Genomic DNA, 20,490 nt, shown 5'->3' with positions numbered 1-20,490 from the left:
CTGTGTATAATTATTTTGTATATATAAATACATAAGCATGCATGTATATATTTAAGAATTATTTACGCTTAAATTCTGTATATATATATATATATATATATATATACATACAAAATCTATATTATATAAATATAAATATTTTATTTATGAATAACACATTTTCTTAAATTTATACATGCATGTGTGTGTATTTATATATACAAAATAATTATAAACAGCACACACATATATTATGTAAACACAGACTTTTATTTTGGATGCGATTAATCGCAATTAATTTTTGCACAGCCAATATATATATATATATATATATATATATATAACTGTTTTAAAGGGTTCATTCACCCAAAACATCTGAGAGATTTCCGTCCTTCCATTGACAGCTTCTGCAACTACACTTTCATTCATAGACTGTCAATGGAGGGACGGAAAGCTCTCGGGTTTCATCAAATATCTTAATTTGTGTTCATCGTGTTTGAAACGACATAAGGGTGAGTAATTAATGACAGAATTTTAATTGTGGGGTGAATTAACCCTTGAAATGCAGGTCCCGTGGGCATGGTTTACATTTAACAGTCGAAGCTGCAGTCTAACAACTTCTATATTATACTTACATTTTTTAAAACAAGTTGTAATTCTTTTTTAATCAGTGTTTAAATGGGATAGTTTACTTTGAAATACATTTTTGATTTTTTTTTAGCTTACTTCAAGGGCATCCAAGATGTAGGTGTCTTTGTTTCCTTTGTTTTCAATTTTACATTTATGAGTCATTAAATCATGTTTAATTTGGACTTCTCAGTGCATGCTCTTTGAGGAGATCCCCATATGACTGATAGACAACAACGATTTGACCTAAAAATATTAAAATAAATACCGTGGAAACAAAGGCACCTACATCTTGGATGCCCTTGAGGTAAGATAAAACATATCAAAAGTTAATTTCAAAGTGAACTATCCCTTTAAGGCCCATTCTTTGGTGAATGCGATTGTAAATGAACAAAAGGCTATGAATTCCAGTTGGCTATCTTTAAATAAAGTAATTAAAACATTATTCAGTCACACAGAACCTGTCTATTTTCACATAGTCATAAAGTGATATGTTGTATTATTAATGTGTAGCTATAATAGTTAAACTCGGTGTATTTATTTAATAATTAATGCTAAGTAAACAGATGATGTTTGGCTGAGGGACTTCGGCAGTGAAGCGGTTAAATGCTGAGTGCGCAGAGCCTCTCTCTCTCTCTCTCTCTCTCTCTCTCTCTCTCTCTCTCTCTCTCTCTCTCTCTCTCTCTCTCTCTCTCTCTCTCTCTCTCTCTCTCTCTCTCTCTCTCTCTCTCTCTCTCTCTCTCTCTCTCTCTCTCTCGTGATGATGATGACGGCTCGTGCCTCCACACCGCATGCGTGAGTGTGTGTGTAGATGGATGGATCATTTCTCTCCCACACCACACCGAAAACACTGCAGCATCCACGCGATTCTCCTCCACAGATCGACGACAACACGAACAGATCATCCTCATCCCGGTGTGTCGGTCGGTATCCCAGGATTCATGTCGGTATCCCAGGGTTCAGTCAGTGTATCGGATCGCGGATGCTCACTGAGATGCTGCAGGTAAGCGGGATTCCTCTCCTCCATTAACCATCACGTGTGAGTGTGTGTGTGTGCTCGTTTAAATAGATTGCAGATGTTCTGTGAGTGATCTGTGTCAGAAGAGCTTCTGATGCTCAGGGTTGGAGCTGAAGGCCTACTGGAGCATCCACAGTCCTGAGGCTATTTCTGGTGCTCACTGATGCTGTGTGTGGGATCTGCTCATTATCTGGAGATTTAACAATCTTACATTAGAGGTCAGATTAGTGTGTTAGTTCTGTGTATGTCATCTTTCCCCACAGTAAAGGTGAAGCATATCTTCCTTCTGTAAAGCATCACGATTCTAAAGAATCATTTAGAACTCCAATACGATTCTTTAAACTTGTAAAGAATCATAGAATGTTCTATGACTTTATAAGAACTTTGAAATGTGTTATCATAGACATCACGGAATTCAAAAGTTCTAAATGACATCATGTATGGAATGTTCTAATTAAGTTACATCATAGAAACTTGAAAAGGTTCTACTCTAGTTATAATGTTTTATGATGAAAGTCAAAGGGTTAAACGATGACAGTAATTTTATAAAGGTTCTAAAATGATTTTATTAGGAAAGTAACTGAAACTGAACTGAAAACATTCTGTTTCATTCTGATTCATACATGGTGGTGGGAAAAAAAACTGTGTTCGCTCACAAAACCTTTTGAGTTCTTTGAGAACTAATGCAAAGTTTCTCAGCAAAAGGCAGACTTTTTTTTTTTTTTTTTTTGCAAGAGAACGCAAACTTTCTTATGGAAAACACAAAACATTTACTCAGAGAACGCAAAAGCATTGACGTTTCCCCTCACCATGTCCCTTTAGGGGCTCCGTAGATTTGTAATGACCCAATGGTACATTATGTTGTTGAATATGCATATGGATTCATCTATCAACCGTCCAACTACAACTTTTGTACGGAAAAAAGGTTCCCGCAATTATAAAGATGATAAATATTACGAGAACTTCGCAACTGTTTTCAAATCGTTAAAAGAACATTCAAACAATATTATGCTAAGAACATTGACATATGCATACAAATTTTCAATAACATTGCAGAACTGAAAAAGGACATCTGACATGAAAAAGGACAAAGGACATATGGGACATCTGAGTTTTCTCTCGGGACAGGAGACAAAATGACCATTGATAAACTGATCTGGTTAAATCCAGTTTGGCAAGTCAGCAGTGGGTTACTATAACCCAGCAGGTTGGGTAGTTTGTGCATCATTTCTAGTGTCAGAGAAACATAACCCAGCAGTGGGTTACGCAACAATGTGAAAATGACCCAACTGGCAGAACCCAGCAGTCTGGGTAAAACAAATAACCCAGCTAATTTTAGAGTGTATGAACTTGAAGACGTTCAACTTTATTAGGACTTAAAATGTTTTATGATGTCATAGTGACTTAAGGTTCTGCTATATGACTTAATTAGGACTTAAAATGTTTTATGATGTCATAGTGACTTAAGGTTCTGCTATATGACTTTCCATTGGACTTAAAATGTTTTATGACATCATAGTGACTTAAGGTTCTGCTATATGACTTTATTAGGACTTAAAATGTTTTATGACATCATAGTGACTTAAGGTTCTGCTATATGACTTTATTAGGACTTAAAATGTTTTATGACGTCATAGTGACTTAAGGCTCTGCTATATGACTTTCCATTGGACTTAAAATGTTTTATGACATCATAGTGACTTAAGGTTCTGCTATATGACTTTATTGGGACTTAAAATGTTTTATGATGTCATAGTGACTTAAGGTTCTGCTATATGACTTAATTAGGACTTAAAATGTTTTATGATGTCATAGTGACTTAAGGTTCTGCTATATGACTTTCCATTGGACTTAAAATGTTTTATGACATCATAGTGACTTAAGGCTCTGCTATATGACTTTATTAGGACTTAAAATGTTTTATGACATCATAGTGACTTAAGGTTCTGCTATATGACTTTATTAGGACTTAAAATGTTTTATGATGTCATAGTGACTTAAGGTTCTGCTATATGACTTTATTAGGACTTAAAATGTTTTATGACATCATAGTGACTTAAGGCTCTGCTATATGACATTATTAGGACTTAAAATGTTTTATGACGTCATAGTGACTTAAGGTTCTGCTATATGACTTTATTAGGACTTAAAATGTTTTATGATGTCATAGTGACTTAAGGTTCTGCTATATGACTTTATTAGGACTTAAAATGTTTTATGACGTCATAGTGACTTAAGGCTCTGCTATATGACATTATTAGGACTTAAAATGTTTTATGACATCATAGTGACTTAAGGTTCTGCTATATGACTTTATTAGGACTTAAAATGTTTTATGATGTCATAGTGACTTAAGGTTCTGCTATATGACTTTATTAGGACTTAAAATGTTTTATGACATCATAGTGACTTAAGGCTCTGCTATATGACTTTATTAGGACTTAAAATGTTTTATGACATCATAGTGACTTAAGGTTCTGCTATATGACTTTATTAGGACTTAAAATGTTTTATGATGTCATAGTGACTTAAGGTTCTGCTATATGACTTTATTAGGACTTAAAATGTTTTATGACATCATAGTGACTTAAGGCTCTGCTATATGACATTATTAGGACTTAAAATGTTTTATGACGTCATAGTGACTTAAGGTTCTGCTATATGACTTTATTAGGACTTAAAATGTTTTATGATGTCATAGTGACTTAAGGTTCTGCTATATGACTTTATTAGGACTTAAAATGTTTTATGATGTCATAGTGACTTAAGGTTCTGCTATATGACTTTATTAGGACTTAAAATGTTTTATGACGTCATAGTGACTTAAGGCTCTGCTATATGACATTATTAGGACTTAAAATGTTTTATGACATCATAGTGACTTAAGGCTCTGCTATATGACATTATTAGGACTTAAAATGTTTTATGACGTCATAGTGACTTAAGGCTCTGCTATATGACATTATTAGGACTTAAAATGTTTTATGACATCATAGTGACTTAAGGTTCTGCTATATGACTTTATTAGGACTTAAAATGTTTTATGATGTCATAGTGACTTAAGGTTCTGCTATATGACTTTATTAGGACTTAAAATGTTTTATGATGTCATAGTGACTTAAGGTTCTGCTATAGGACTTTATTAGGACTTAAAATGTTTTATGACGTCATAGTGACTTAAGGTTCTGCTATATGACTTTATTAGGACTTAAAATGTTTTATGATATCATAGTGACTTAAGGTTCTGCTATATGACTTTATTAGGACTTAAAATGTTTTATGACGTCATAGTGACTTAAGGTTCTGCTATATGACTTAATTAGGACTTAAAATGTTTTATGACATCATAGTGACTTAAGGTTCTGCTATATGACTTGATTAGGACTTAAAATGTTTTATGATGTCATAGTGACTTAAGGTTCCACTATTTGACTTTATTAGGACTTAAAATGTTTTATGACGTCATAGTGACTTAAGGTTCCGCTATATGACTTTATTAGGACTTAAAATGTTTTATGATATCATAGTGACTTAAGGATATGCTATCTGACTTCATTAGGACATGTTATATGGTATCACAGAGCTTAAAAAGGGTTCAACGAGATAAATAGTTCTATGGCATCTTGGAAACTTGAGGTTTTCTTGTGGGATCATGGTAGCTTTAAAATGCTCTCTGACATCACTGGAGGATGCTTTCAAGTTCATATTACATCACTGAAATTTTTGCCCTTTAATGTGAGTGGGAAGAGTCTGTGATCCCCCGCAGGAATATGGAATAATCTAATAAGCAAAGCATTAAAAGGCCATTGCCAGAATGAAGCGCCTCCGTGGGGATGTTCTCGATGAAAGTGTGTCATGTTGTGGAGCAGATGTCTCCGCTGAGATCACACTCATCTGTGCTCAGAGACTCGCATCGCACAATGTGTGTGTGTGTGTTTCTGGACCTGCTGTTGTGTTTATTTCATGACAGTGGCCTGCAGGTCAACCAGGACTACAAGCCAAGTAGGTCCGCACTAACAATGTTTCATTTTGCTTGAAACAAAACATTTTTTTATATTGCAAGTAGCTGGGATAGTAGCTTGGATCCCTAACCATATTTGCATAACGTCCTATGAATAGTACATCATGTTGTAACATTGAAAACATTTGGAAACTGTACAAAAAAAGGTTCCCTCACTTATGATGGTGTACTTTAAAGGGAGCAGAACGTCCCGACTGTCTCCAAAATCTAATATTGTTAGAACCATTCTCAGATATTAATAAAAACATCATGATGTTTACCAAAATGTAACATGCCCTGTTAGGAGATAATGTACCTTGAGTTAATAAAATATGTAAAGTTATCCATTCACATGTGAAACTCCAAATAAAAGCATTTATTGTTAGATGATCAGCTAAAAGTGTGTTGTATTTCTCCACATTAATCCCGCTGATCTAGTTGTGAAGATTCCCGCCGCTCCTGGACTAGCAGTTGTGCCAGTTTTTCTTCTTTGGAAAGGTGTGGAAGGGATGTATAGTGTGTTTTAAAGTCTCGTGGGTGAATGACGGGAGCTGATGAGCTCTTCGCTGTGTTTAGAGAAGAAGGAAGGATTAGGTTTAGCCGCACACACAGAAATGCAAAGTCAGGAGCGCAGCCGTGAAGGGCAGAGGTGTGCCGTCTCGTCCGCTGACACTACAGCTTTACTGATAAACACTGTTACTGTAAGACTGGTTAACGGTACGTTCACTTACTCTATATGGGATTCATGAAATTTTACAGTAAAACACTGTTAAATGTACAATTTTTGTTATAATTTACAGTGAAAAATCGCTTGAATAATAACTTTCTTTGTAATTTTTTTCTTATCAATTAGGTATAATGTGCATCGTGGATCTCATGTTGTTAACTCTTTCCCTGTCGGCATTTTTTTTTTTTTTTTGCCAGCTATTACCAGCATTTTTGATTATTTTCATAAAAGTTTCATGACCTGCAGAATATTTTGTTTAATGAACAGAGCCTCTGTGTTTAAATGAACAAATAAAAGTGTAGTGAACTCTTCAGATTAAGTGTGGTGAACTCTTCAGATTAAGTGTAGTGAACTCTTCAGATTAAGTGTGGTAAACTCTTCAGATTAAGTGAAGTGAACTCTTCAGATTAAGTGAAGTGAACTCTTCAGATTAAGTGTAGTGAACTCTTCAGATTAAGTGAACTCTTCAGATTAAGTGTAGTGAACTCTTCAGATTAAGTGAAGTGAACACTTCAGATTAAGTGAGGTGAACACTTGACTAACCCCTCCAGTGTCGTCTGAATGAAAGAAACGCGGCTCATGCCGACTGTGGCGTGAGTCAGAGCGTGCCGCTGGTCTCGGGGAGCCCGTGGGCTGATGGGTAACAGCGTGAGTCGGCTCTTTGGGGGCGTTTGTGACTCATGCATGACACATTTATTCATTAGCAGAGGCTTTTTCGAGCAGCATTTCAGATGCTTTAATCATTGGGTCTGTAATCTGGGAATCGAACCCTTCACCTGAATGTTGCGAGCGCAGGGAAGCAGATGAAGTTTACAGAGATAACGCCGACCCACTTTCTGTGCCGTGTTTTTAAGACAAGTGCTAACTGGAGAGCCGAGCTGAATTATTGATGATCCTGAAAATGGTAATCGCTCTGGTCTCGCTGCAAATGAAGAGGGAGGGGCACTAATGTGTTCAAAAGCTTGTTAACCCTTTATGAACACATGATGAACAGAAACTACAGTGAACCAGGTTTAGGAAATGACTTTTGAAACTCTCTTTCATGATTGACAATGGACTAAAAAAAAATTAAACATTTGAAAGCATTGTTTTTTTGTAATTTATTATTTAAAAATATATATTTTATTTGTAATTTATAAAAATTATTATTTTTATTGGTGTATAAACCTCTTTAAAATAAATTTTATAAAAAAATACATTTTATTTATTCACCAACAATAAAACAATATTTTGCTTTTATTTCTGTCATCTTTAACTTTTTATCATACTTTTTTAGGTGATTTTACAATTTTTAATTAGTTGAAATTGTTGTAGTGTATTTTTTATTTCTATTTAACTTTAAGAAATTCAGTTACTCAACTATTGAAAATATAATTTCTTATTTTCAATTTAAAATTTTCGTTATTTTTTTAAGTTTAACTTTTTATCTAATATTTTATTTTATTTCAGGTTTATTTCGATAAAACAATTTTTAATAGTTTTAATTAACAATACCATCCTTGATTCTGATGTCGATTAGATGTCCATGATGCATGTTTTTTAGTGTGTTGCTAAGTATTTTCTGAATGCATTATAGTCATGTTTCATCTGCACATGATACCAATATTGATACATTAATATGCATATAATCATATCAATACAAGAATGCTAATTTTGTGCTAAATATTCCATACAGACCATTTACATTTTGAACAATTTTGAAGACAAAAATATCAAGACAAAAAAAAAATATGCTGAAGTCTATCAGATTTCTATTTAGGTGTGTTGCCTTGGCAACTAAAATACTCTATCCCTTGACACATAACAAAACTAGCATTCCATAAAACTATGAGTCGATATGACTTCATAAGCATTTAATTACAGTTTTTGAAGAGTACAACCACCTGTTTTTTTTTCATTCGCGTGTGATTTATAAATGTCCTGGTAATGTGTGTGTCTCTCTCACAGCTCTGGCTCTCTTTAGCGTGAGCGTCTGTGTCGTCCCACACACACCGTCGCCATGACGACCTCGGCCCTGCGCCGGCAGGTGAAGAACATCGTGCACAACTACTCGGATGCGGAGATCAAGGTGCGGGAGGCGACCTCCAATGACCCCTGGGGCCCGTCCAGCTCGCTGATGTCAGAGATCGCGGAGTTGACCTTCAGCGTCGGGGCCTTCAGCGAGGTCATGGCCATGGTGTGGAAGCGCCTCAACGACCACGGCAAGAACTGGAGACACGTCTACAAGGTGCCCACGTCTGGCCTCTAGGGGACTTCACCCAGAAATTAAACTTAGCCCAATCTCTGCCTAGGAAATGTTTTTTTTTTAAAGTATTTTTTTTTACCATTTTTATTCACAACATGCTATCCGGCAACAAAGGGGTCCATTCATTATTCATAAGCTAAGCTAAACTAGTGGCGGCGCTGCCAAACTAAGACACTTCATGCACCTATCTAAATGTAGGGGATACGGTGAATAACCCCTATTTAAAAAAAAACAGTGGCGTGTTTCTTTAAGCAGACACGTTCAGTTAGTGATCGGTGCCCTGGTGGGCTGGTTTCTTAACACTAGCAAGCCTAGTCTAATTAAAAAGAGAACAGCTAGTCTAATTCCTAATAAATTCCTACAGCAGAACCTTAAGTCACTATGACATCATAAAACATTTTAAGTCCTAATAAAGTCATATAGCAGAGCCTTAAGTCACTATGACGTCATAAAACATTTTAAGTCCTAATTAAGTCATATAGCAAAACCTTAAGTCACTATGATGTCATAAAACATTTTAAGTCCTAATAAAGTCATATAGCAGAGCCTTAAGTCACTATGACGTCATAAAACATTTTAAGTCCTAATAAAGTCATATAGCAAAACCTTAAGTCACTATGATGTCATAAAACATTTTAAGTCCTAATAAAGTCATATAGCAGAGCCTTAAGTCACTATGACGTCATAAAACATTTTAAGTCCTAATTAAGTCATATAGCAAAACCTTAAGTCACTATGATGTCATAAAACATTTTAAGTCCTAATAAAGTCATATAGCAGAGCCTTAAGTCACTATGACGTCATAAAACATTTTAAGTCCTAATAAAGTCATATAGCAAAACCTTAAGTCACTATGATGTCATAAAACATTTTAAGTCCTAATAAAGTCATATAGCAGAGCCTTAAGTCACTATGACGTCATAAAACATTTTAAGTCCTAATTAAGTCATATAGCAAAACCTTAAGTCACTATGATGTCATAAAACATTTTAAGTCCTAATAAAGTCATATAGCAGAGCCTTAAGTCACTATGACGTCATAAAACATTTTAAGTCCTAATAAAGTCATATAGCAGAGCCTTAAGTCACTATGACGTCATAAAACATTTTAAGTCCTAATTAAGTCATATAGCAAAACCTTAAGTCACTATGATGTCATAAAACATTTTAAGTCCTAATAAAGTCATATAGCAGAGCCTTAAGTCACTATGACGTCATAAAACATTTTAAGTCCTAATTAAGTCATATAGCAAAACCTTAAGTCACTATGATGTCATAAAACATTTTAAGTCCTAATAATGTCATATAGCAGAGCCTTAAGTCACTATGACGTCATAAAACATTTTAAGTCCTAATAAAGTCATATAGCAGAGCCTTAAGTCACTATGATGTCATAAAACATTTTAAGTCCTAATTAAGTCATATAGCAAAACCTTAAGTCACTATGATGTCATAAAATATTTTAAGTCCTAATAAAGTCATATAGCAAAACCTTAAGTCACTATGATGTCATAAAACATTTTAAGTCCTAATTAAGTCATATAGCAGAACCTTAAGTCACTATGATGTCATAAAACATTTTAAGTCCTAATAAAGTCATATAGCAGAGCCTTAAGTCACTATGACGTGTATAATGATGAGCGGGTGTCGTGTGTGTGTGTGTGGTCCAGGCTCTGACGCTGCTGGACTATCTGGCCAAGACGGGTTCGGAGCGGGTCGCCCAGCAGTGCCGCGAGAACGCCTTCACCATCCAGACGCTGCGCGACTTCCAGTACGTGGACCGGGACGGGCGGGACCAGGGCGTGAACGTGCGCGAGAAGGCCAAGCATCTGGTGTCTCTGCTGCGGGACGAGGAGCGTCTGAGGCAGGAGAGGGCGCAGGCGCTGAAGACCAAAGAGAGGATGGCGGGCGGGGGGGCGGCTCCTCCCGCGTGTCCCAGCCGGCGCAGCAGTCAGCCTAGCATGGCCGCGCTGTACGGCGAGGAGTTTAGCCACTCCAGGGGATCCCCGTCCTCCTTCAACTGTGAGTAGGGTTGGGTACTCTTAAAGGGATACTCCACTTTTTTTGAAAATAGGCTTATTTTACCACTCCCCCAGAGTTAAACAGTCGAGTTTTACCATTTTCGAATCCATTCAGTTGATTTTTGGATATTTAGAAGAATATCAGTAACCAGACAATGAGACCAGAAACTGTCTGGTTACTGATATTCTTCTAAATATCCAAAAATCGACTGAATGGATTCGAAAACGGTAAAAATCGACTGTTTAACTCTGGGGGAGTTGTAAAATAAGCCTATTTCCAAAAAAAAAGTGGAGTATCCCTTTAAAGGTGCAGTGTGTGGTTTCTAGCGGCATCAAGTGGTGAGGTTGCGAGTTGCAAACAAACAGTGAAGAATATCAACTTTGTGGCTTAAAGGGATACTCCACTTTTTTTGGCTCATTTTACCTCTCCCCCAGAGTTAAACAGTCGAGTTTTACCGTTTTCGAATCCATTCAGCCGATTTTCTGATATTTAGAAGAATATCAGTAACCAGACAGTTTCTGGTCTCGTTGACTTCCATAGTATATTTTTTTCATAGTATTTTCCAAAAAAAAGTGGAGTATCCCTTTAAAGGTGCAGTGTGTGGTTTCTAGCGGCATCAAGTGGTGAGGTTGCGAGTTGCACCCAACAGAAGTTACGGTGGCCGACAGGAAGTGATGTCATCGGAGACAGCGGAGAGTCGCCACTTCAGCAATTAGGTTTACTTAATTATTCAGTGAATGATATGTTATTGCGAATACTTGTTCATCGTTATGTCAGTGTTTTATTCGCTGACTTTAGCTACCCAGACAGCAAACTGACATTGAATCAACGTGGGAACGACGTCTCTCGTGACATCGAAACAACGTTGATTTTGCTCATCGAATTAACATTGAACCAACGTCAGACGCGGCATTCTTCAAAGCTAAATGAAAATCGAAAATTGGTTTGCTTTCATAACGTTGAAACAACGTTGATTTTCCGTTAGTTTTGAAAGAATGACGCGTCTGACGTTGGTTCAACGTTAATTCGATGAGCCAGATCAACGTTGTTTCGATGTCTTGTTTCCACGTTGATTCAGTGTCAGTTTGCTATCTGGGTAGATCTTAGCGTGAAAAACAACATAGTGACGAAACGCGTTTGTCCGTTCAGGGCCACCGTAGAAACATGTCGATGTAAGGGGAACCGTGGTGTGTGTGTAGAGAGAAATGGCTCATTGAGTAAGGTCTTTATACACCACTGAACACATAGTTATGTATATGATATTGCGTTTCTGTCAACAGATCTTCGTAAATACTACACACTGCACCTTTAAGTTTTAAATGAGTCTCATCACAGCCGCTTCTGTCATGTGCTGTTGTGGTTTTTCTAGTCTAATGAGGCCTTGAGACAGCGACACACTCTCACAGTATAACTGAAGTGAGATGGTGATGCTTTATGGCAGTAATTACATACATTACACTCATAAATATAAAGATTAATGTGTGTTCGCTCTGTCTGTCAGCGTCGTCCTCGTCTCCCCGAGCCTCTGATCTGGAACAGACTCGACCGCAGACCAGTGGAGAAGAAGAGCTACAACTGCAGCTCGCCCTGGCCATGAGCAGAGAGGTACACACACACACACACACACACACACTCCCTCTCTTCTTTACATTAGACTGTTTCCTGTAAACGATCGCTGTTGGTTTTCAGTGTCTGTGGTGTCTCATGTAGTCTCGATCCACTGTGTGTGTGTGTTTGTTGGAGCAATTTTTACCGTAAAGCTGCTTTGAAACAATCTATATTGTTAATATATATATAGTTTATAGTTTTAATATAGTTTTGGTGGTGTTTGAACAGGCTTGCACTGACCACTTCTTCCTCTAATTATATTTCTGTGTTCTCTCATGTATTGTCCTGGATGTGCCTGAGCTCATTAACCTCCTGCTCGTTTAATCCTAATTAATCCTTCACTGCCTGTCTGACCGACGGCGCCCCCTTCAGGAGGGTGTGTGTTGATCATGTGTCCTGTCCCGCAGGACCAGCGCGGTCGCCATGGAGACGACCCTCAGCCTCGTCTGCAGAAGGTCGTGCAGGAGGGCGAGAGACAGTCAGAGGTGAGAGAGAGAGACTTTCTACGTTTACATGCACATCTTTTGTTTCAATCGGACTGAATTCATAAATCTGAATGTGCATGTAAACGGATGAACACCGGCATGATCTGCTGACGCTTGCTCTCCTCTCGCAGTCAGCCATCATCGATCTGGTGGATGTGTTCGGTCCCGCGCCGCTGGGCGAAGACCCCTGGGATGCCCCGCCCACCTGCTCCGTGACCTCTGACCCCTGGGAGTCTGTCGGTCAGTCTTCAATGTGCTAGTTTTGTTCTCAAATTTGTGTTTTGTAATAGTTTGGCGAAATGTTCTTTTTGCAAATTAGATTGAAAATGCTTTTTCAGCGTTATTTGAACATTTTTATCAATGCTGAAACAACTGATGACAATATTTCAACCACATTTAAACATAGAAAGGTAGTTATACGTAAAAATATATAAAAACAATATTGAGCTCTGTGATGCAATATAACATGTCCTTAAAAAGTCCTATGGCAGAGCCTTAAGTCACTATGATGTCATAAAACATTTTAAGTCCAATGGAAAGTCATATAGCAGAACCTTAAGTCACTATGATGTCATAACACATTTTAAGTCCTAATAAAGTCATATAGCAGAACCTTAAGTCACTATGACGTCATAAAACATTTTAAGTCCTGATAAAGTCATATAGCTGAACCTTAAGTCACTATGACATCATAAAACATTTTAAGTCCTAATAAAGTCATATAGCAGAACCTTAAGTCACTATGACGTCATAAAACATTTTAAGTCCTAATAAAGTCATGTAGCAGAACCTTAAGTCACTATGACGTCATAAAACATTTTAAGTCCTAATTAAGTCATATAGCTGAACCTTAAGTCACTATGACATCATAAAACATTTTAAGTCCTAATTAAGTCATATAGCAGAACCTTAAGTCACTATGACATCATAAAACATTTTAAGTCCTAATTAAGTCATATAGCAGAGCCTTAAGTCACTATGACATCATAAAACATTTTAAGTCCTAATTAAGTCATATAGCAGAACCTTAAGTCACTATGACGTCATAAAACATTTTAAGTCCTGATAAAGTCATATAGCAGAACCTTAAGTCACTATGACGTCATAAAACATTTTAAGTCCTAATAAAGTCATATAGCTGAACCTTAAGTCACTATGAGTTCATAAAACATTTTAAGTCCTAATTAAGTCATATAGCAGAGCCTTAAGTCACTATGACGTCATAAAACATTTTAAGTCCTAATAAAGTCATATAGCAGAACCTTAAGTCACTATGACGTCATAAAACATTTTAAGTCCTAATAAAGTCATATAGCTGAACCTTAAGTCACTATGACATCATAAAACATTTTAAGTCCTAATTAAGTCATATAGCAGAGCCTTAAGTCACTATGATGTCATAAAACATTTTAAGTCCTAATAAAGTCATATAGCAGAACCTTAAGTCACTATGACGTCATAAAACATTTTAAGTCCTAATAAAGTCATATAGCAGAACCTTAAGTCACTATGACGTCATTAAACATTTTAAGTCCTAATAAAGTCATATAGCAGAACCTTAAGTCACTATGACGTCATAAAACATTTTAAGTCCTAATAAAGTCATGTAGCAGAACCTTAAGTCACTATGACGTCATAAAACATTTTAAGTCCTAATAAAGTCATATAGCAGAACCTTAAGTCACTATGACGTCATAAAACATTTTAAGTCCTAATAAAGTCATATAGCAGAACCTTAAGTCACTATGACGTCATAAAACATTTTAAGTCCTAATAAAGTCATGTAGCAGAACCTTAAGTCACTATGACGTCATAAAACATTTTAAGTCCTAATAAAGTCATATAGCAGAACCTTAAGTCACTATGACGTCATAAAACATTTTAAGTCCTGATAAAGTCATATAGCAGAACCTTAAGTCACTATGACGTCATAAAACATTTTAAGTCCTAATAAAGTCATATAGCTGAACCTTAAGTCACTATGACATCATAAAACATTTTAAGTCCTAATTAAGTCATATAGCAGAGCCTTAAGTCACTATGATGTCATAAAACATTTTAAGTCCTAATAAAGTCATATAGCAGAACCTTAAGTCACTATGACGTCATAAAACATTTTAAGTCCTAATAAAGTCATATAGCAGAACCTTAAGTCACTATGACGTCATAAAACATTTTAAGTCCTAATAAAGTCATATAGCTGAACCTTAAGTCACTATGACATCATAAAACATTTTAAGTCCTAATTAAGTCATATAGCAGAGCCTTAAGTCACTATGATGTCATAAAACATTTTAAGTCCTAATAAAGTCATATAGCAGAACCTTAAGTCACTATGACGTCATAAAACATTTTAAGTCCTAATAAAGTCATATAGCAGAACCTTAAGTCACTATGACGTTTAGGGCTGTGCAGCGATTAATCGCGATTGATCACATCCAAAATAAAAAATATATATATTTACTTAATGTGTGTGTGTATGTGTGTAGTACTGTGTATAATTATTTAGTATTTATAAATACACACACATACATTGCTGTAAATCTATGACAGTCGCTGATTTCTGTAGTAAAAATGCGACAAAAATAAAACATTTGTGGATGTTGTTTCTGCTTCCGCTGCAGTGAAGTCCAATAACCCGGTGGTTGGTAGTCCCTGGACGGCCCGCCCTCCCTCCAGTAGCCCCGCCCACCCCTGGGGAACCAACCAATCACCTCCTGACCCCTGGGATGCCCTGCCTTCAAAGTGCACTTCTAATATGGATAGAAAACCCTGGAGGAGCCCAGCGCGAACCGGTACAACACATGATGGGCCCTATTTTCACCTTCTTAGTCCAAATCCACTTTTGATAGTAAAAGTGTAAAAGTAGACGGGTAAAAGTGGTCGGCGCTCCCGGCACATGGTCTAAAAGGGTCATCCCTATTTCTTAATGAGTAATGGGTGTGTTCTGAATAAACCATTCCCATTCCCTTCAAAAGCCAGTTGCGCTCGCGCCATGGCGGATTCACGGGATTTCCAAGCGGAAAGACTGAACGCTTCTCTAGCAAGGAAACGGATCTGCTGATTGTGTAAAATGTGTTTTAAATATGTATAACATATTTATATATAATTTAAAGTATATACAAATATATATAAACAGGCAAATATTTCTTAAATATATACTTATATATGAGTGTAAATATTTATGTACATATGTTATGTAAACATATTCTTTTGTTTTGGATGCGATTAATCGTCGCCCAGCACTAATTTAAAGTGAAAGGCTGTGGTTCACTAGAGATCCATGTCTATATTCTCTGCTCTTCATTCCAGTCCCGAGCGGGAAGGACCCGTTTTCCATTCCAGAGGAGGAGGAGCTTACAGAGGAGGGGGAGGGGCCTATTGTGGAAGGGGTGGGGCCTATCCAAGTGTTCAGCCCTCGCTGTGAGAGTCCCGCAGGTCCTCATCAGACCCTCGTCACACTCGTTTCCCTCTCTGAGTTGAGTTGAAGCTCATTCGCATCTCTCGTTCCAGATGCCGATCAGTTCGGCGAGTTGGTGTCGGGCGTTCAAGTGAACGGGTGGGGAAGTGACAGTCCGGAGACCTTTGACCTCTCCCGTCTCGGTCCTCCCCTCGACGCGGTGACCCAGAGACAGTGCCGGACCCCTGAGGCGTTCCTCGGACCCACCGCCGCCTCCCTCGTCAACCTGGACACACTGATCCCAGCCAATCCACCGGCCAAGAGCAAAAACCCCTTTCTGTCAGGTGGGAACCCCTCATTGTAAATGTATCACAATAGAGTTCACTTCAGAATTAAATTTTCCTGATAATCTGCTCTCCTCCATGTCATCCAAGAGGTTTTGAGGAAAACACTCCAGGGTTTCTCCATATAATGGACTTCAATGGGGTCCAACGGGTCCAAATGTGAGTTTCAGTGCAGCTTCAAAGTCTCGAAACGATCCCAGCCGAGGAATAAGAGTCTGATCTAGACAACCCAGTGGACATTTTATAAACATTTATAAATTTTTTAACCACAAATGCCCATCTTGCAGCAGCTCTCGCATTACGTAATCATGTCGAAAGGTCACACGTGTTCCGGTTCAAAAATGTAGGATAACGAAAAACTCCATCTCATTTTCTCCTCCAACTTCAAAATCGTCCAACCGTTGTTTTATTTTTTGGAAATGGGAGTTTTTCTTAGTCTTTGCACGTTCGATTTGTAAACACCGGGTCGGTACTTACGGCTACGTCACGCTTGACCTTTCAACCTGATTACGTAATGTGTGGCGCTTGTGGTCGTTAATTTTGTTATAAATGTCAGCTGATTTGTCTAGATAAGACTCTTATTCCTCGGCGGGATCGTTTCGAGACTTTGAAGCTGCACTGAAACTCACATTTGGACCCCATTGAAGTCACTGTATGGAGTAAAATCCTGGAATGTTTTCCTCAAAAACCTTAAAGGACAACTCCGGCGCAAAATGAACCTTTGGTCTAATTACACATTGTTACCTATTCAACCGTTATCTGAGATTTGTTTTCATGATTGCCGAATGTAAATAGTTTTATCTCTAAAAACAGTTTAGCATATAGCGCTAGTATAACGCATAGAGTAATGACAAATAAAAATCGCTTGTTATTACCACTAACAAGGCTCAAAATAGCCCCACAGTTACACGGTAGCATAATAAGGGTCCCTACATTCAAACCGAAGCATTGAGAACTTTGTCAGTGTCCAAACAGTTTAATAAGAAGATATTTTATACACACAGTCAACTTCGCGAATACAGGAAGAAGCCATCTTTGAAAAATAGTCTCAACCAGTCGATCTACGAACGCCGATCCAAGTGCGCTGAACTGTGCAGAATATCATATGATCCGTTGTTTCCGGAAGACACACAAACACTAACCGTTTACTTCTCTTCAATGTGTACACGTAGACTACTGTTCGCGCTCACCTTATCACCTTATTCACATCTAACCAGCGCACTTGGATCGGCGTTCGTAGATTGACTGGTTGAGTCTATTTTTCAAAGATGGCTTCTTCCTGTATTCGCGAAGTTGACTGTGTGTATAAAATATCTTCTTATTAAACTGTATGGACACTGACAACGTTCTCAATGCTTCGGTTTGAATGTAGGGACCCTTATTATGCTGTTGTGTTAGTGTGGGGCTATTTTGAGCCTTTTTAGTGGTAATAACAAGCGTTTTTTATTTGTCATTACTCTATGCGTTATACTAGCGCTATATGCTAAACTGTTTTTATAGATAAAACTATTTACATTCCGCAATCATGAAAACAAATCTCAGATAACGGTTGACTAGGTAACAATGTGTAATTAGACCAAAGGTTCATTTTGCGCCGGAGTTGTCCTTTAATATCAAAGGTTGACGTGAGTAAATAATCCGTAAATTGTAAACTAATCCTTGCCGATTGTGTGTCTCAGGTCTGAGCTCGCCGTCTCCCACAAACCCTTTCCACTGTGACCCGCCGAGACTGACCCTGAATCAGATGCGTCCTCACTCTCCCGCTCTGCCCTACAGCGCGTCTCTTCCTCAACCCCTCCTGCAGCAGAAGCCCCAGACTCTGCCCTCGTCACACACACAGCCGCCCCACGGCCTGCTGGATCTGCCCAGCAACCTGCCGCTGCCCCTGCTGCCACTCACACCCTCCAGCCGACACACACCTCCGCAGAGCCACAACCCCTTCCTCTGAGGTCACGACCCCACGCCGGATCCAGGAGATTCAGGCTCAGTGTGAACTTTTACAGTGACACTATCCTTCCAATAGATACGACACACGTTTAATGAGCGTCAGAGCAAAGACTGGATTATCACATTTATATCGAGCTTAAGGTCAACATGAACTCAAGTCAGACTCCGTTTACTTGGCTTATTCACCGTCCTGATCTTATCGTGTCGTCAGTGCATGTTATATTTCGAAAACCTTTGGTTATAATCACAATATTTCGTCTGGCATCATCTAGGTCAGGAGTTTTCAATTTTTGACACTCATCCTAAAATCTACAAGGCAGAAACGTATATTTGACCCATTGAAATTTAATTAAATATTAAATTATTAAATAAAAGGTAATACTATAATTTTTTGTGAAATACTATTTGGCAAATTTTTTTTTTATTATTATTTATTTATTTATTTATTATAATTAATATATTTGCATGTGAATACTTGGGCTGCACTGTTTTAGAAAAAAAATGGTCTTGTGATGTTTTGCTTTTCTGCGATATATAGTGAAAGCCGCTGTATATTCATTGCATACATATTATATAGTGTATTCATTTACAGGCTTGCGGCTCATAAAACCACTTTATTCACAGTAAATGACGTTCTGAGACGTCTAAAAACTGTATCATAATCTATGTTTATATATTATAACATGTATTACATGTATTAATTAAATCGCAACTTGCGTGATTTCACAATTATAATATTTTTCCGATAGATTATGCAGCCTTCGTAAATACCCAATTTATTTTAATATTATTTTGAATTTAATCTTATTTATGTATTTAATTTATGTACGTATTACTCCGAATTTATTTATTTATTTATTTATTTATTTATTTGACAGTTTTTCCACCGTTTCCCCTGTTGCGATTGGAAAACCCCTGATCTAGGTCATGTGTGTGGGGAAAGTAATCTAAACCAATACCCAAATAGTTTCCTAGGCTTTATAAAGCCACTGATGTATATGGTTGGGTATCATTTGAATTTGAACGATTCTGATTCCGATTCCTTGTTTCGATTCCGGTTCCTAACGATTCTCGATTCCGATTCTTTTAAGAGGCAGGGTCAAAAAAGTTTAGCTAACCTTGCTAACCAACGGCCTTTCTGAAGGAAATACTCCTTCTGTATAAATACTCCTTTTGTCACAAATTTTGCATTTTGCCGAGATTTCGTTATTTTTAGAAAAGTGAAGCCACACTTTGGATCGCCGACGTAAGCTACTCATGTTCGACTCGCGCGGTTATGCCAACACTTCTGGTAGACGCTTCTTCTTTGGTGTTGTTCAGCGGTTTCTTCTTCCGCACGGCGGACTGTGAATATCGAAACTTTTTTTTTTTTTTTTTTTTTTTGTGAAGATCGAAACTAGGAATCGAAATTTTTACTTTTGAACGATTCCGGGAAAACGAAAAGTTAGTCCCGGTTCCAATCGATACTCGATTCTCGATGCCCAACCCTACTGATGTAGGTGGTGATCTGCAAACAGTTGATTTAGGAACTAATGCTGGCTAACATAATGCAAACGACAGCAATAATAGCCATTCTGGTATGCAACGCTCACTTTTCACAACTCCTGATTGATAAAGCTCCTGATGATGTCACACTATGGGTTGTGAGTGTGGTTTCATGTTGACTTTATGACGCTGGCTCAACGCTTTACTCTTGCTGCACAGGAACAGCATGCTGCTAATGAACCGAAGAGACATTTCAGGAACCTTTCTGTTGCCTCGAATCAGTGGGCTGATTGTAACCGAGCTCCTGCCTCACAGACAGTCCCACAATGCACTGGGGCTGGCGCCTCACTTCCTGTTTGGATCTCACAGGAACCCTCATAGCCAATTAAAAGTTTAATAATCGATACGACGCTGAATGATCCGATGCTGTTATTTCCGTGATACCAGCTTTACTGTTGATCACTGATAAAGAGTGTGTGTGTGTCCCAGTACAGGAGAACCAGGTTTATCCTAATGGTGTGTATTAAAGACACTAATAAATGAATGTTATTCACTTTTAACGCCACATGTTCTGTCCCTCAGCCGTCTCCTGTCCAGCAGAGGT

General features: G+C 37.7%; 1 protein-coding gene across 1 annotated transcript; it reads left to right on the top strand.

Annotated features, from left to right (window-relative positions):
* The first annotated feature begins 1,355 nt into the window (after positions 1-1,355).
* epn3b (epsin 3b) lies at positions 1,356-20,446 on the top strand. The gene is made up of 10 exons (XM_039647344.2): positions 1,356-1,609; positions 8,299-8,578; positions 10,266-10,617; positions 12,119-12,222; positions 12,633-12,710; positions 12,842-12,950; positions 15,335-15,505; positions 16,023-16,148; positions 16,224-16,454; positions 18,134-20,446. Exons 2-10 carry the CDS (start codon positions 8,351-8,353, stop codon positions 18,400-18,402), a joined length of 1,668 nt encoding a protein of 555 aa, XP_039503278.2. The 5' UTR covers positions 1,356-1,609; positions 8,299-8,350; the 3' UTR covers positions 18,403-20,446.
* Positions 20,447-20,490: the final 44 nt, after the last annotated feature.

Source organism: Pimephales promelas, chromosome 6 (genome assembly GCF_988280905.1).
Source record: "Pimephales promelas chromosome 6, fPimPro1.hap1.1, whole genome shotgun sequence".
Taxonomy (NCBI): domain Eukaryota; kingdom Metazoa; phylum Chordata; class Actinopteri; order Cypriniformes; family Leuciscidae; genus Pimephales; species Pimephales promelas.
The sequence above is the reverse complement of the archived record's forward strand: the minus strand, read 5'-3'. Positions and strand labels throughout refer to the sequence as shown.

Bases quoted from the DNA above. Each gene is read 5' to 3' on its own strand.
- epn3b (XM_039647344.2), top strand. From the start codon at position 8,351: ATGACGACCTCGGCCCTGCGCCGGCAGGTGAAGAACATCGTGCACAAC. The intron at 12,223-12,632 runs GTACACACACAC...CCTGTCCCGCAG, and splicing joins CCCTGGCCATGAGCAGAGAG to GACCAGCGCGGTCGCCATGG. The intron at 15,506-16,022 runs GTACAACACATG...TCTTCATTCCAG, and splicing joins GAGGAGCCCAGCGCGAACCG to TCCCGAGCGGGAAGGACCCG.